At 40.4% G+C, this 15,931-nt stretch overlaps 1 protein-coding gene across 2 annotated transcripts; it reads right to left on the bottom strand.

The window, feature by feature from the left end:
- Window positions 1-79: 79 nt before the first annotated feature.
- kdm2ab (lysine (K)-specific demethylase 2Ab) lies at window positions 80-15,425 on the bottom strand. 2 transcript variants are annotated; one of them, XM_006781364.3, is made up of 23 exons: window positions 15,228-15,425; window positions 14,767-14,808; window positions 12,569-12,707; window positions 12,315-12,393; window positions 12,180-12,226; window positions 10,119-10,297; window positions 9,809-9,915; window positions 9,551-9,644; window positions 8,666-8,819; window positions 8,435-8,550; window positions 6,801-6,927; window positions 6,423-6,697; window positions 6,227-6,304; window positions 5,856-6,113; window positions 5,369-5,497; window positions 5,159-5,245; window positions 4,773-4,997; window positions 4,548-4,577; window positions 3,299-4,344; window positions 2,445-2,608; window positions 2,155-2,301; window positions 1,768-1,983; window positions 80-1,676 (listed from the first exon to the last, which is right to left on the bottom strand). In XM_006781364.3, exons 2-23 carry the CDS (start codon window positions 14,800-14,802, stop codon window positions 1,495-1,497), a joined length of 3,915 nt encoding a protein of 1,304 aa, XP_006781427.2. In that variant the 5' UTR covers window positions 14,803-14,808; window positions 15,228-15,425; the 3' UTR covers window positions 80-1,494. The 2 variants fall into 2 exon arrangements, with proteins under 2 accessions (XP_006781427.2, XP_006781428.2); XM_006781365.3 differs by lacking the exon at window positions 15,228-15,425 and adding an exon at window positions 14,996-15,207.
- Between the last annotated feature and the right edge of the window lie 506 nt (window positions 15,426-15,931).

The following is a 15,931-nucleotide window of genomic DNA, read 5'->3' as shown; positions in this document are numbered from 1 at the left end:
TAAACAGGAAAATACTAGTGATGTAATTGCAGTGCATCTTCCCCACTTTCAGCTCAACAGAAATCACGAAACCCAGCCATTGTTTATCATTCTTTTATTTATTTTTTTCTTGAAAAATAACACAAATAACATAAAGTGAAAAAGGCTTCTGAAAATAATTACAATGCTACAGGTTCCCCGTTTTGATAATCTAAAAGAGGAAAAACACATTTACACAAAAGTATACATTTATATTCTTATATTCATTTTTAAGGGATATGGCCAGGAGGAGCAGTCTGGGAGGAGACCTTTGATATAGAGCCATAACACTATAAGGGAACAAAGAAATGAGCAGAACCCCCACCTCCCTAAACAAAACATCTCTACACTGAATCTGACAAAGTCATGTGAAAAGTAGATGGTCACATTTTTTCCTCTCTTTTTATTTGTAAATGAAAGCAAAACGGGTGTATCAAAGACAGGTGGGGAGCGGTTTAATCTAGAATAGTTTTGCTCTAAATGTTGTCTCTGTACAAAAACAAAGCAAAAGGAGTTTGGAAATTATAGCACCTGAAGTCTAACGTTGTTTGAAAATGCACCATTTATCTGACACCTTATCCTTGGCTCGTCCCCTACACTTAATGCAACCTGCCCTTTTGTTGGGGTGAGGTCTTGTTGCCATGTTGATTGCCTACTCACACTTTTAACTTTCTTACACACTTAGCATCCATGTACACCATACAACTGGACTTGTGTCGCAACCAGTGACTTACAAAGCTGAATAAACATCTGGTAAACATAGGTCATTCCTGTAGCTCACGTTTCCCAAGTCTGACATCAAAGTCCTTTCACCTTTAGTTTCCTTTTTTTTTTGTTTGTTTGTTTTTTAAGTATCAAAGCATAGCTGTTGTGCATGAAGCGCAAGTCATCAAACAACTGAACAGAAAAAGATATTAATATGCTTGAAGCACCCAAAAGTAGCTGAAATCAGTTAAGTTCAACAAAACAATGCATGTTTGTTCTGCGGATGAAACTCAAAGTCTCTGCTTATCTTTCTCAAGGCAGAAAGCTTGTGATGACAGTCATGACTGGCTCTGTCCAAAGAAGAGTTGATGACTTTGATATCCACAGGATGTATAGTCTAATACAGCTTTTAATTGCCTGCATTCTCCCACTTAGGAAAATTTAGAGAAAAAAAAAAAAAAAGATGTTTTCTCCACTCACCACGAAGTCCCAAAAGAACAGCAAAAAAGCTCCTGAGTCCTTTTTTCCTTTTTAAGTACATGGCAAAATAAAATGTAATGAAAAGAAGCATCGTTCCAGCTGTGACATGCCATTTGTCCCCCTCCCAACAGCACCAGTCAGCGAGCCCTCCCAGTTTAGACCCCACCCTTCCTTTACGTGGCACAGGTGCATGAGCTTCCCTGCCTCTCTCTGTTGCACAGATTCACATCAGGATCCACTCCTCCGCTTTTGCATCCCAAATCACGTCTGCAATGAGAGAAGGCGAGCCGCTTAGGATATCCGCTGGATCAGTTTTTCGTCCGATAGGCAGTAGAGTGTGTTGACCGACAGCTCAGAGATGAACGCCTCACAGGCCTTGCGGGAGACACCTTTACAGCCTCGTAGGTCAAGCAGCATGATGCAAGAGAGGCGGCGGAGATACTTCAGACACGTATCTGTCAGTTTACTGCAGCCTGGAAAAGAAACGTGAAAACATTTATCTCCAGTTGAATGAAACTTCCCAGAAATGCTGTCCAGTCCATATACTTCCCAACAGTTTCCTACCTCCCAGATTGAGTTCTGTGAGTGTGTTTCGCGTGGACGAGCCCACTGCAGTCAGCAGATTGATGGAGTGGTCGGTGAGACTGTTGCAGTGGGACAGATCCAGTTTTGTTAAATGGGGCATGTGGCGGATCACCAGACGCAGAGTGGAGTCGCTAATGTCCAAACCTGCTAGCCGCAAACACTGCATGGACCGCAACTGACTACGATTGTCACAGCCTGGACCAGAGATAAAAGAAAACAAGCAGAGACATTCTGTAAACTTGGTAAAGGAAAGGGAGAAAGGAAAAGGAAAAGAAAGGAAAAGGAAAGAAAACTATACTAAATCTATTACTTGATAATGCACATCGTATGATCACTTTGTACCCTCTAAGGCTCCCCTTTCCTTACCTGGAGGAGTGACTAGATCCCTGATCTGAGCATCTTTGACGGCATCTGCATATCGCAGATCAAGTGAACGGAGGAGAGGGCAACCAGAGGAGCACAGAGCTGAAACAGAGGACCAGGAACAGCCTGCCAGCATCAGATCCTTCAGCCCTGTAAAATGGGTAAGATTTAAATAGTGTTTAATGTCATACAATCTAAAAATTGAGTCCCCTTTTTATGTGTTAATATTGTTAATACATCTATATTGTCCCTTTCAGAATTCAATAATCCTGGAAGAAAACTTGAGTGTGTACCAGGCAGGCGGTCAATGAGCCAGCTGAGCTGTTTTTTAGAGATGTTGGTCCAGGAGAGGTTGAGTGTGACCGGCTGTCTCTTTATGATGCCTGTCAAGGCCTGAGGACTAACCGTGCGCTTGATGCTTAGGTCAATCCGCGCCCAAAGCCGCTTGTCTAAACACCTACAGATGAAAACATATGCATAAAGAACATATCTGTGCATTTGTAGATATATGGGTCAGCAATACAGTCTAAATAAACCATCTTTTAGGCTTTCAAAAGAGCTCACTGGGCCTTTTAACAAATACAAATCAAAGTGGTCTGAATTGATTTTAAAGACTGAAATCCAACTGAATCTCACTAAAATCTTTTTAACATTTAAAAAGTAGAAGCAAAATTATCCTGCCTCTACAACATGAAATTGAAATGACCCACAAGACGGCCCAGTTAAACATACCTCGATCATGTGATTCACACTTGTGGTCTGGCATAATTTAACAACTTAAAAAAAGGTCCAGATTCAGAGTTATCATAAATATCAGATAAAAATGCTGAGATCCTGAGGTGATCAGCCAGGTAACAGTCATCACTTTGCTGAACTACAAAAACCAAATGTCCAGTAGGGTTTGTAAAGCTCTCTTAAAAAGTGTGAAGCTTTTCTTTATCTTAATGCAGAGACCAGCTATAGAGGCCACATTAACCAGAGAACACGCCATCATTTGTAGCCAGCACAAGTAACATCAGTGATTTGTGATTTAAATTAGGTAGAATGGGCCTGAACACGTATGTTTTACTTTGCTTTTTATGAGTGTAGCGAAACAAAAAACACTTTAAGGAGATTTGTTAGTAAAGTGTCAGGGAAGAGGTCTTACCATTTGTACCAGTTCTTGCAGACTGCCATGCAGACGCAGAGATCTGCACGATTTAAGTAGCGGAAGACAGAAACCCACACCTCTCTCTCACAACTTGGGTTATTCCCAACACTCCCCCTTTCTGCTTCGCCCCCTCCTTCCTGCAGGGCAGACAGAGGGACGCGGAGATGGGGAAGCTCAGAAGATGAAGACGAGGAAGCTCCATTGTTCAGTTTGGCTGGCCTGGTCAGTCTCATTCTTTTTGAGGCCTCAAGTCTCTCTGAGTGGGAAGTGCGAGTGCCAGTGTGTCCACTGCGAGTCTGCGGTGGTGTGTGCCTACTTGAGTGCTGATCAGGACAGGGGCTGCGATTTCTAATGGGGGGTCTGAGGAGGGCTCTGGGCTGGCTGTGTACTGTGGAAGTAGCAGTGTGAGGGGCAACAGCCTCTAATTTAGGGACAATAGCTGACGGGTCCTGTTTGGCTCTGGTTGGCCTTTGGAGTGTGACTTTATTAAGATATGTTGCATCTCTGTCCCCTGTTCGACTTTCCTGCTCCATCTCCTCCTCTTCATCCTCACCTGCTCCATTTTGGTTGGCCATCTCAAACCCGTCCTCTTCTCTTTCTTTGGCTGCCTGTCCTTCCCGTCTCAACTGTGGCTGGTTCTCTTTATCACCTCCCCTCCCGCTGTTCTGCCCACTCTCTTCTTCTTCGTCGTCGTCACTGCTGCTGCTGTTGGTGCTGCTGCTGCTGCTGTCCTCACTGTCCTCTTCCAACTCTGCGTGGCTATGACCACCTCTGATGCCTTTTCCTGCCCCTCCTCCCCGCAGCCTCACACCTCGTCCCCTCCCCCTGCGGGGCTCTCCTTTGGGTGCAAGCACTAAACCATGGGAAGACTGCTGCTGCTCCTCAAAGGACTCGGTCTCTACTGGATTGCTGTGGTAAGAAGACCCATTCGCCCAGGTGGAACATTGACCTCTGCCCTGAGGTAGTCTGCTCGCTGGAGAGCGCAGACGAGGCAGCACCCTGGAGCCCAGCAGCCTCGGGGAATGAGCTAGAGATGACGATTTCTGTTTAGAGGGAAAAGGCAAATATCAATAAGACATGACATGTTTCAGACATCAAATCTAGTTCTAAAAAATGGTTGTGCAGAATTGTGTCATCTGCTGCAGATATAAAACATTAAAAAGTTGATAAAAAAAAAAAAAACTTCACAAATGCAACAGTTTCAAATGCAATACAGAATAACTGCAGAAATAAGTGCACCACTTACTGTTAACATTTTGACCCGATCCAGTTTCAGCTGCAATAAAAAGAAAAGATGTAGGGAAGTGTCAGCTACAGAAAAAACGAATCTATGAATAGATAAAGTGTTAGCTTATTATTTAAAGTCAGAGACAGTTTCCCCAAACAGGTGTTTCAGTTGTGGAAAAAAAGTCAGCAGCAACTAAAATAAATACAAATCAATGTGAAACAAACTTAAGTATCCCCAACTTACTCTCTTTTTATATCTGAGCTGAAGCTCAGTTGCTCGTTTGCGGCTCTGTTGATGCTGTAGTAGCAGTTTCTGAGAAGGCGGTGGTGCTGTTGGCCGGCCTTGAGGTCTGCTACGTTTTGCTGGACCCGCCTCTTCACCAACACCAATTCCTTCCCTGTATGAAAGTTTGGACTGTGGCAAGGAGGTTGAGCCTTCTGACTCTTCACTTTCCTCATCGCTGGAAGACTGATGTGGGAGTGTCATTATTAATTTGTGTATCAACATCAACTATAAGGCAACAGGAAGTGGCTGATAAACAATAAAGGGAAAAAAAAAACACGTCCGAAAGAATGAACCAGCTAAAGCAAGAAGGAATCAAAGTAAATGTAAGAAATATATTTAAGCACCTCTGATGCTGAATCTTTTCCTTGGTAACATTTGGGACACTCCCAACAACTCGGTAAGTCCTTATTGATCTTCCCCTCACCAGGTTCCTAAAACACAACAGGTAAATGTTTGAATTGGAAACTACAAAACCTGATCACAAATGCAAAAAGCATCAATGCAATAACTGTGTAATGTCCTTAATTTATATGCTAGATCAGAAGCAGACGCACCTTAATGCATTGTCGATGGGCGATTTCTGAACACACAGAGCACTCCATGAGGGTGTGAGTGATTGGATTCGCTTCATCTGACTCCCCCTCTCCACATATGGCACATCGTGCTGTGTTCGGTAACGCAGGCTAGGTGGTGGACAAAATAAAGCCCGAAATTTTACATATAATACTGACAGGACACTTGTTAAGCCTTGATTATACTTTCAGTGTCTATGAGTCGGCAAGGGTCCGAGTGATGTAACCTTTGGCACACACCTGCCTGCTTTTTTTTTTTTTTTTTACTTAGCTGTCAGGTCTTCAGCAACTGACTATAATCAAAACTTTAGAATGATTCTCCAGTTCAGTTTGTCAACACACTTTAGAGTAAGACGCTTCAGTAAAAGTATGGTTTAACAGTTTTCAGTGTTTCTTCTGCATGCATTTACAGATGGACAGCATAATTATTTCAGTGTATATAAATACAATGATGGGTATGAAATCTTACTGCTAGACACTGTCGCATGACGCAGCTCTTCTTCATGCGCCCAGGTCCACCGAACTTCCTCATGTCATGGCAGTACTGGCAGTTGCCACACTCCTTCCTGCAGCAGGCAGCACAGCGCTTGCACCTCACCCGTCTCCGTCTCAAGGCGGAGATGGAAGACCGTTTGGTCTTCTGACCCAGAGGCTTGTGGAGGGTGGGACCCAAGCGAGGACGGTAAAGAACAGGTGTAGGAGGAGTGGGAGGCTGGTACCATGATGGCTACATATACAAGACCAGCAGGCAAGGGGTAGAAAACGCATGTTATGATTGAGTCCCACAAACACCAGGCAGATGATTAAAAATAAAGCTGAGAAAAATAGTTCACTTCTCACCCTTTCAGGCCATCTGACTATGGGCTCTCCAGTGTAGGCTAGCTTAGGGCTGTCATCGGCACACTCTGTCAGAACAGCCTAGACAAAAAATATGGAAATGAAAGATGAGTATTTGGTCTAAATATATTAAATACTTACGTAGAGCATGTGACTACGTTCTAAGTTGATCAACGCAAGGAACTTTGGTGACACTCACCCTCATGTCCTCAAGCAGGCCTGCAGCATTCGCAATTCCTTCAGGGACGCACTTTTTGTGGCTCGGCAGCTCCTCCAGTTTTCCTAAAAGGTTCCACAGTCCTTCCAGCTCAAAGGGGGTCAGCACGGGCCGGGGTTTGCTAACTTGGATTGGTTTTTCTTCTTCGGCATCTTCCTCCTTGATCTTGATATCCTCATTTTCATCATCAGTGTCATCTTCATTGGAAGCACCATTACCAGTGTCGGCATTGTTTTCGAGGTCAGCTGGTGTTAAGCCTTAAAAGAGGAAGCATGTAGTGTTTAAAGTTAAAGTAAGTGATGAACAAATGTTTGTGTTCTGTAGGGGAAAAAGGGGGGGCAGCAGTACATTTATCCTTACCTATACCGAGGGAGTACTTCTTGAACTCAGGGGTGAGGTGCGAGATGTCGGTCAGACAGTAAAGGTATCTCTCCAGGACGTACCAGCACATCTCATAGTAAAACGGGTACCTGAACTTTGCTGGCACCTAGGGGATGTTGATAAAAACAGACCAGAAAGAACTGCTAAATCTTATATAATAATGATATATTTATGTCTGCATTTCTGTTCCTGAACTCCCCCTAGTGGATTGGTTCAATCTTTATGAAACTTGGCCCATAAACTACCTCAGGTACCAAGACTAATAACATCAATATGGCGGTTGATTCAAATATTTACGGCAAATAAAAAAACTGCTGGGTTTTTTTCTGCATATTTGTATCCAGAACCTGTGTGACTGAGGCCAGTTTGTAATATACACCATTTTTACGCAGGTAAATAAAACGTCCAAAGAACCACAATGGACATAAAAGCAACCAAGTAGTCACATGAACAATGGGTATGTCAATTCATTCGTTTGAGCTAAAGTGTTGCCTTGCTTTTTCAATTATTTCCATCTTCGTTTCTATTTCTATCACAATTAAAAGCTCCTATTATTGATTATAAAGTGAAGGTTAAAGTGTTTGACCTGTAGCAAAATGTTGAAAATGTCCTTTTCTCTCTAAGAAACCATGTAAAGGTTCATTTTAAACTATGCTCAAAATCATATTTAACCCTAATTTAGTACTAATTAAACTATTTATGCTTATATTATAGGTAGATCAACATTTACAAATAACAGAACCCATATGTATAGCAATCAATGTAAATAAATGACGGAAATATGAGCTATACCACATACAGGATGGGGACATTGATATTACATGTGTTCCTATAGGAACATGTAGGAAGTTACATGCTTGTAATGCATCTACAATGGTTCCAAATTGTTAATAATTAAATGTCTTTTTTAAAATTCTCAGCTCCACCTATGCAACTATATTATTTATGTTTTTTGTTTTGTTTAACAGCTACTGTCAGGCACCACAAAAAAGAAGCATTTGTCACACGGTAGCTGTGGTTTTCACTTCTTCTTAGAAATATATATTTAAAAAAAAATATGGTGTCACTGCAGACACAGCAGTCCAGATACAAGCTGAACACCTGTGTGTGTGGGCTAACCCAGCCGAATACCTAACCTGTGTTACAGCTAAATTTAAGAAATGAAAAGAAACTTGACATAGTCTCAAAATAAACTTCATATTCTCCATAGCTAATTTTGATTTTATCTACCAGTTAAAGTCACAGCATCTCCAAATTTATAATATACAACAATCTCTCAGACAATTTGAGGTCTAGTTTTTCCTTTCAGACTTTTTAATGACCTGCAGTAACCCTGTCAGTGGGCTACAATTGTGTGGATAGTGCTTTACAACCCTTGGATTCATATCCAAGAACCAAAAGATGCATACATGTTTCAATTTCGAGAAAATGACAGTACTGGCATCAGATTTCTACAGTGGGAATACCTGAAAAGGTACTAAATGGTTTTTTTAGACTTGTCTTTTTCCCCCCTTGTAATTTCCACACGGCCCTGAATCATGTATTACATTACTCTAAAATCTGAAATGATTTACAAAGACGTTTAAACAGTGAGCTGTTTAACTGCTGCTCACCCGTGTGCGATCCTCAATGGTGTAGATGTTGAGCTGCATCGGGATGTTAAAGCTGTGGAGGAAATTCCCCCCAAACACCAATGTGTCCTCTGGTGTGTACACAGCATGGATCCACCCTACACCATATTAAACACAGGATGCTTGTTTACATGTGTGAGAGGCTTACATACATTGTCTCTACCCTTGTCTGTAACTGTATGTATAACGCTATTATTCTATTACAGAACAGACCTGATGGGATGACAAAGGTGTACCCTTGGTGGAGCACTATCCTTTGACAGTCATGGCACTTATCCCCCAAGAAGATGTCTCCCTGTTTTCCTGATAAAACCCAGTTCTCATACATCTCCAGGTTCTGTGGTGAGGGTGGAATCAGCCAGAACACCTGTAGGGGAAAAGTAAATCTTAGTTAGAATCTGCAATGCATGCCAACTAAATAATTTGATCTCCCCTCTAGTCTGCTAACAAGAATTGACTTTATTAAAGGAACTGGCATGCACTCATAAAAATGTCCCCGTCAGGATTTACTGCATAATAACAAGAAGTGTGATAACATTAGATCATACTTTGATTTATTCTGAAAGCAAGACTGAAGAAAAGGACTGCCCCATATTAAGTTTTTACCCAGCTGTTATAGGCACCTCTGTTAGAGTTTCTCTAAACACAGCAGCCTACCTGGATTTTTTAAATACAAAAGCCACAATTGTTAAGTTAGCTAATGTACTTTTACTATTATGTTCAGAATTCGTACACGCTTGTATCCATTTCAGAAAAAGCTCCAACTTATCATTTGCAGTAACCTCAGTGTTTGCATCTTCAGTAAAATACACCTTTCTTCTCCTTCTTGCTTATTCTCCTTTAATGCCACCAAATTTCTCTCAATGGTAAAGGCTGTAAAGTGGGAAACAAATTCTCCTTCTGGAAACCCTCTGTGAGTGCAGAGATGCACACATAGCTCCTTTGCTGCATGTGGGCCTCATAGTTAGCGTTGCAACTGTGCAATAACAGCCCACATGCACATAGAAATGTGCCTGTTAAAACCACCAAAGTTAATAACTATTCTGATGGACACCTCGTCCATCTATAGTTCTTGTGCGGTGTGACATTCAGACTGACCTTTCCTCCTCTCAGAATGTGGTACCAGACGGAAGTGCCTCCAAAGTCAATGTGGAAATCTGTGAAGCAGCCCTGCACACTCATGAGACAGTACCTGAGAGACATGAAGGCAGGATTGAAAACCATCAAACAAGATAAAAATGTGAACAGAAGCTGGCATACAGATTAGCTAGCTTACATTTGCATTGATATAGGAGAGGGTCATGATGGTGGTTTCTCTACAGCACAGCAAATGTTAAATGTTGTTAGTTTACTCACTTCTGTACTTTGGGATAGTGCATGTCTATGATGGCATTGGTGGAGTCCCTCTGCCTCTCCTTGATATGACGGGGCCACATGTTGTCCACCCAGTCAATAAGGTCCACCTGTGTAATACAGAAGTACACATTTAAAATTTCAGCACCAAACCCGAGACTATTCTGATGATCAGCGCCACTTTCTGCTTAACACCTCACAGTTGGTCAATAACTAAAGGTGAAGTTACGGTTCCATTTTTTTTTCCCCAAACAGTTGCTTCAACAAGTACAGTTTCTGGAAACGTCATGTGTAAAACTGTGCAAACTCTCACCGAAGCAGGCCGTTTCACCAGGTTTTCCAGTCTGGTGTGACTGAACTCTAGACTGATGACATTGTAGAGTTTTTCTCTTTCTGATGGTGGCGTCTCATAGTATCGTCGCCACTGAGCCATCGACATCTCAATTCCTTTCTGGGTGTTCACATCCATAACGTCTACAATACGTCGACTACCTGTAAGCACATTAATGTCAACTGAGATCATTGCAATCAAATCCAAATTTGACAGCCTAATAATAATTACTTACTTTGCATAACACTCACCAGCAGGGCTGGGCGATATATCGAGTTTTTAAATAGATCGATATATATTTTTATACGAGATATGAGATGTGAAGATATCGTTTATATCGATATAGTCTATGTTACGTTATAATTATACTAGTGGAGCCACAGGTTTGCCTCTCTTTCGTCCACTTTTGTCTATACACAACGTTACTCTGCCTCGCCTCTCTCCTTCACTGAACACAACTCCCCCTCCCCCTTCGTTTCACCTGCAGGCTACAAGAAGGACACGGCAGCTATCAAAGAGGAGCTGGTCGGTAAAAAGAAAACATTTGGAGATTACTATTTTAGTGCTGCCAGTGTTAATCTCATTAAAATGACATTAACGCTATAACTGCATTAATGCAACAAATCTCCGTTAGCGAGTTACCACGGATTGGCACGTGCATGGGGCTGGACGGTGTCAACGTGTTAACGAGCTAACCGCGCTAACGCGTTTGGCCTAAAATCCTTTCATTTTCTCAAAAATCGACAGTGCGCCTTATGTATGAATTCTGGTTGTGCTTACTGACCGATAACCGATTTTATGTGCTACGCGGCGCTCAGCAATCTGTCAAAAAATGTTTTAGTACAACTTTGGTAAGCTACGAAGCCGCACTGCTTGATGGATTGTCGGAGCATTACGGCTACCGTAGTCAGGAACCTCGTGGAGTACTACGTACTGTCCTTCAACATGATATTACCGTATTGTGTGCGTATATGGACCACAAATGGCCTGGTTACAGAGCGGATTTCAAACTCAAGGCTGTCAGTCACGCAGTAGAACTTAGGAACAGAGCAGTTGCGAAATCTGTCTTTGTTATTATGCTCAGCATCTTTTTAGTTTACATTTTGACTGCACAATTGTGAGCTTTTTGTTATGCACAAAAACAACACTGTTTTATTTTATTTATGGAGCATTATTATTTAATAAATGCTGATAATTTATTTTATGCACATCTATGCTGAATGTTAATAAAAGTGCCTGTGTGACATCTGGGACACAGCTTGGACTAAGAACTCTCTTTTTGTTCTTACTTTATGGCTTAAATTATTTTTTTTTAAAAATCGAGATATATATCGTATATCGCCATCCAGAGATATGAATTTTGGGCCATATCGCCCCTACTCACCAATTTATAATGGATATTTTGTGACCTTTATTCCATTTTTCCCCCAATATGCACAATTTTTTTAAACAAAACAAACCAACAAAAAAACAAAAAACATTACTATGCTATGGAGTCACAATGAGCACAAATTAAAAATCAACTCTTCAGTGCTCTGTGGGGCTGTTACAATACAAGAACTATTTTCTAGATCATGGGTGCAAAAATAAAAAAATCAAATCAAGAGGCGTTTAAAAAAAAAAGATTATAACAATAACAATAATATTAGTATAAACAATATTTTTAAGTTGAACAATGTAGTGCAAAAACATTTTACAAGTATAAATATATTATTATAGAGTGTAATTATATTTTAAGATTCCATCTGGCAGTGTCATAAAAACAAAGAAGAAAATATTTAGGCTTTCTGCTGTAGTGCTGTGGTTTTAGTGACATGGCTTTATATTTTTCTTGCCGATAAAATGTCGAGAAATTGAGCTGCTTAGGTAGGCTGCCACATTTTCTGGTAAAAATTTTTTAGTGAATGCAATTTTTGATGCAACCCTCCCAATTATCCAAGCTTGGGATTGGACATAGGAGTACACTAGCGCGTGACCCCTGAGGCTGGGTTTGTGGCTACTGGTTAATTGCTTCCTCTGAATGGGGATAAAATAGGAACTTACCAACAAACAACTTGACATCACTCACGCTAAAATCCGGATCTGGCATTCTGTAAGAGAGGTAATAATTTTACTATTACTTTTCTTTGGTGAAAGACACACAGTGAAAAGAGTTTTCTAATGAAATCAGTCCCTTACTGCATGCCAAGGCCATCAGTAGTCTTGAAGATAATGGGATCCCTGAGTCCTTCCCTCTGGATGTATTCAAATGTGAATTCTAGAAAAAAGATACACATATCAAAAACAAAACAAAAACCCCCAAGGGACAAGAAATTTGTAGATAGCCTCTTACAAAAAATAACACATCAACTCATCTCACAGAGCTCTAGATATAATCACAAAAGGTTCTGTTTTAAAAAAATAAAAAATAAATTTCAGTACACTAGTCTCACCTTTACCCTCCATGTGTTTGATCAAGTCACTGCCGAATCGCTCACACTCTAGCTTTTCATCCAGGTCAAACATTCGTTTTCCTTCGATTTCATCATCGGAGATTCCATCGTCCTGATAGCGGCGCTGTGTTCGCGTACGCTGAAGACAAATAAAGGTTTTCAGTTAAAGTCTGTGCCATCCAAACCCATAGAAATGGCTCGGGGTTTAGTTTCACAAAAATTTCAGAACCTTTAAATAAAGTTTTAACTTCACAGAATGACAAAAAATAATAATTATAGACACTGCAAGAAATATTTTTAAAATACAACATGTAACGTAGATCTAATGTCCCCATTCGTTTTGAGATCAGCGACTACAGATAATATATAGAATTTCTAAGGATTTGAATGTTTTAAAAGTAATTTCCAAACACTATACAGATGTTGATTATCCCGGTACTCTAGGCAGTTTATATAGTAACCTTCATTGGTTAACGCATAGAAGAGAAGCTAGTGAACAGACATACATGCATACGCTATAACTATTAGAGTAAGATGTACTCTGGGGGCTTGAGTCTCAGGAAAATATAAATTATATTAAGGTAAAAATTTGTACGGCTTCATAAATTATGCGACACAAACCAAGAATTACACCTACGCACAACAGCCATCCACCAAGAAGAACAACTGGACTTTCCAGTATTTCCCAGCTTCATGATCTTAACTTCACTGTCAACAGATATCTCTCAAAACAAGGTCCCAAAATTGCAGTTTACCAAACAGTTTCCAGTGCATAAAGAGCAAATAAACAAGGTGCAATTTTGTCTCAAACCCACATCCAGCATAACTCTCAGTTATGAGGGGGAATCCCCTGTCAACATAGCCACATGGGCCTAGACCTGGCAGAGGTTTTGATAAAGCCTTCAGCCTTTAGAAAGTTTTAGAAAATATAAAAAATAAAAAGAATTCAGACTTTAGCCTAGTTTCCACACACTTCATCACATATACTAAAGGTATCTTATTTATAATAATCAGCTGATGCTGACGAGATCTGACTGGAGGCACACACAAAGAAATAACTGAGAGCTGGATAAATTAAATGTGCTTGAGAGGAAAACCACTGAAAAACAGCTGTATATTACTACAATATACTTAAACCATTATAACACTAATAACTGGATTACCTTTTGGCATCAAGTTAAATTTCATTATAGGCGTTTAACAAGACTTTAGACCTATACCACAACATTTTTTTAAGAAAAGAAAGAAACTGAAACTAGCAATATCAAAGCTTTAAGCAAAGAGCTGGATAGATGTAAGCCCATCCAAATTCATCAATCAGTCAGACACAAAAATCAGTTCATCTGGGAAACAAATAATACAGTATTACAATAGCAGGGGTTAATCTTCTACACACTGCCCCCCTTTAACTCCCCTCCTGCCATTCACCCTATGCGCACTGCTTGGCAAGACAGATGGATGAAGCACATGAATTCTGTTCTCAGATCTCCCCACCCCCATCTCTACACCACAAATGTAGCATTATTTAAGATATAATAGTCCTTACTTTCAAAGAACACACAGTCCCTATTATTATTAAACTAAAGCAAGTCAATATTACCAACGAAACCAAAGCTAAAGCTTCCAGATAAAGCAATAAAAGAAGAAAGCATAATTAATTAAAAAAAAAATAGTATTAAGCAACCACTTTATGTGTGCTTTTATTAGGTTTTCGTGCAATAAAAATAACAATCAACAATGACAAGAAGTCTTTTTAATAATATAAATATACCTAATATTGAGCCTCTGCCCCAGTAATAACAGGAATCAGCTGGTGTAATGTTTTGAGTACAAACCGCAGACGGTAAGCTTGGAGTTTATTGCTTTACATCGACAGGGAAGGGGGTGAAACAGGGTCACATCACAAATGCTGTCAGTTTAGACACTGAACTTGACCTTTTCCTGAACCCAGAGCCTTTACACAGGTTCACTGCCGTTATCATTAGGGTGCCACACAAACCAAAAATGGGACCATTACCGTGAACACAATGTCCCAAAAAAATAGAAAAGAAAAGCAGGCCGTTCTAAAGAAAACATATCAGTTCTCATTCACTAAATCGCTTATTGTCTATTAAAAACGCACATTGAAAACGAAGAAGTTGCCTTGTTAACATAAAACAACGAATCCGGGGATTTAACAGTTGGGTGAAGTTACTTACCAGGCGCTTGCTGTACCGTGTATGAGAATCCTCCATTATTCTCTGGAAGCGAAACAAAAGTTTCTGGTCACACAGATGAAATATCCAACCACTGTCCGAGTATTTTTAGTTTGTTTTTACACCCAGTCGGACAGAAACACACCCCCTCTCAGCCAGATACCCCTGCTAACGTTAGCCAACAGTGTTACTGTAGCCAGCAAGCTACGGTTAGCACAGCACATATAATTACCAATATAAACGTTCATCTCGCGTCATTCTATGACGATAACTGCCTATAAGAGTAGCTTCATTTTAACACAAATATCCGGAACCACCGTCTCAATTTTCTTCCGTTTTTTAAGTGGCCTTATCGGCTAGCGTAGACTAGCTCAGTTGGCAAGCCCTTTCTTGAGTCGTCCGCTATCGCTAGCTAGCTATCGTTAGCCTCTGTACACGGTAGTTGTAAGCTTCTTTATCATTACCTCCGCGATTTAACTCCTTTTAGTCGCAGCGGTCACAGTAATGCTTCCCAACTAGAGCGTCCAAAACCTCCCAGTAAAGTTTCTCCCCATGTTATGGGATAATAGCTGTGTATATTGTTATGTTTATTATTGTGCGATAAAGTTAGAACGGTTCGAAGCCAAGAGACGCCATTTCCAGCTAGTCAAAAAACATACACACGAAACGGAAAAAAAAGGAAAACGCTCAGGACCCACCCCTATTTACTCCACTGCTCCGAGAAATTAACATGTAGGCGCTCTCATTGGGCACAGGGTGTGTCACTTAGAACAGATTAGCATATGTTAACATACAAGTATGTTTAGTTTGTCTGCTCCGGTGTGACCGGTAAATTAATATTTTATATCAAACAAATACTACTAGTATTTTAGTATTAAAATTTGTATTAAAAGCATTTTATATTATTAGACATTAAAAAGTGTCTATTTTCTTTTTTGTTACCGGATCTCTACATCTGAAGATTTTGTGCCTTTAAACTGTGTTCGGATAGAATGAACAATGAAAGTAATAAGAAATGGACCACACACCTTGTGATATCTGGCATAATTAGAAAATTATTCCATAATTTTGGAATAATACTAATGGATGACCTAAAATTATCAAAGCTGGCTACAGTGGGGGGCATTAAGAATGAGAGATATTGCTCCTGTAATGAGCAGCAGTGTGT

This window comes from Neolamprologus brichardi, chromosome 2 (genome assembly GCF_056152115.1).
Source record: "Neolamprologus brichardi isolate AB-2024 chromosome 2, ASM5615211v1, whole genome shotgun sequence".
Lineage (NCBI taxonomy): Eukaryota > Metazoa > Chordata > Actinopteri > Cichliformes > Cichlidae > Neolamprologus > Neolamprologus brichardi.
This window is presented reverse-complemented; position numbering and strand designations above follow the sequence as displayed.

Excerpts from the sequence above, each read along its gene's own strand:
- kdm2ab (XM_006781364.3), bottom strand. The coding sequence starts at position 14,802 with ATGGAGGATTCTCATACACGGTACAGCAAGCGCCTG. Across the intron at positions 2,609-3,298 it reads TGCAAGAACTGGTACAAATG|GTGTTTAGACAAGCGGCTTT; the intron begins GTAAGACCTCTT and ends TTTCATCTGTAG. Across the intron at positions 2,302-2,444 it reads GCTCATTGACCGCCTGCCTG|GGCTGAAGGATCTGATGCTG; the intron begins GTACACACTCAA and ends CCCATTTTACAG.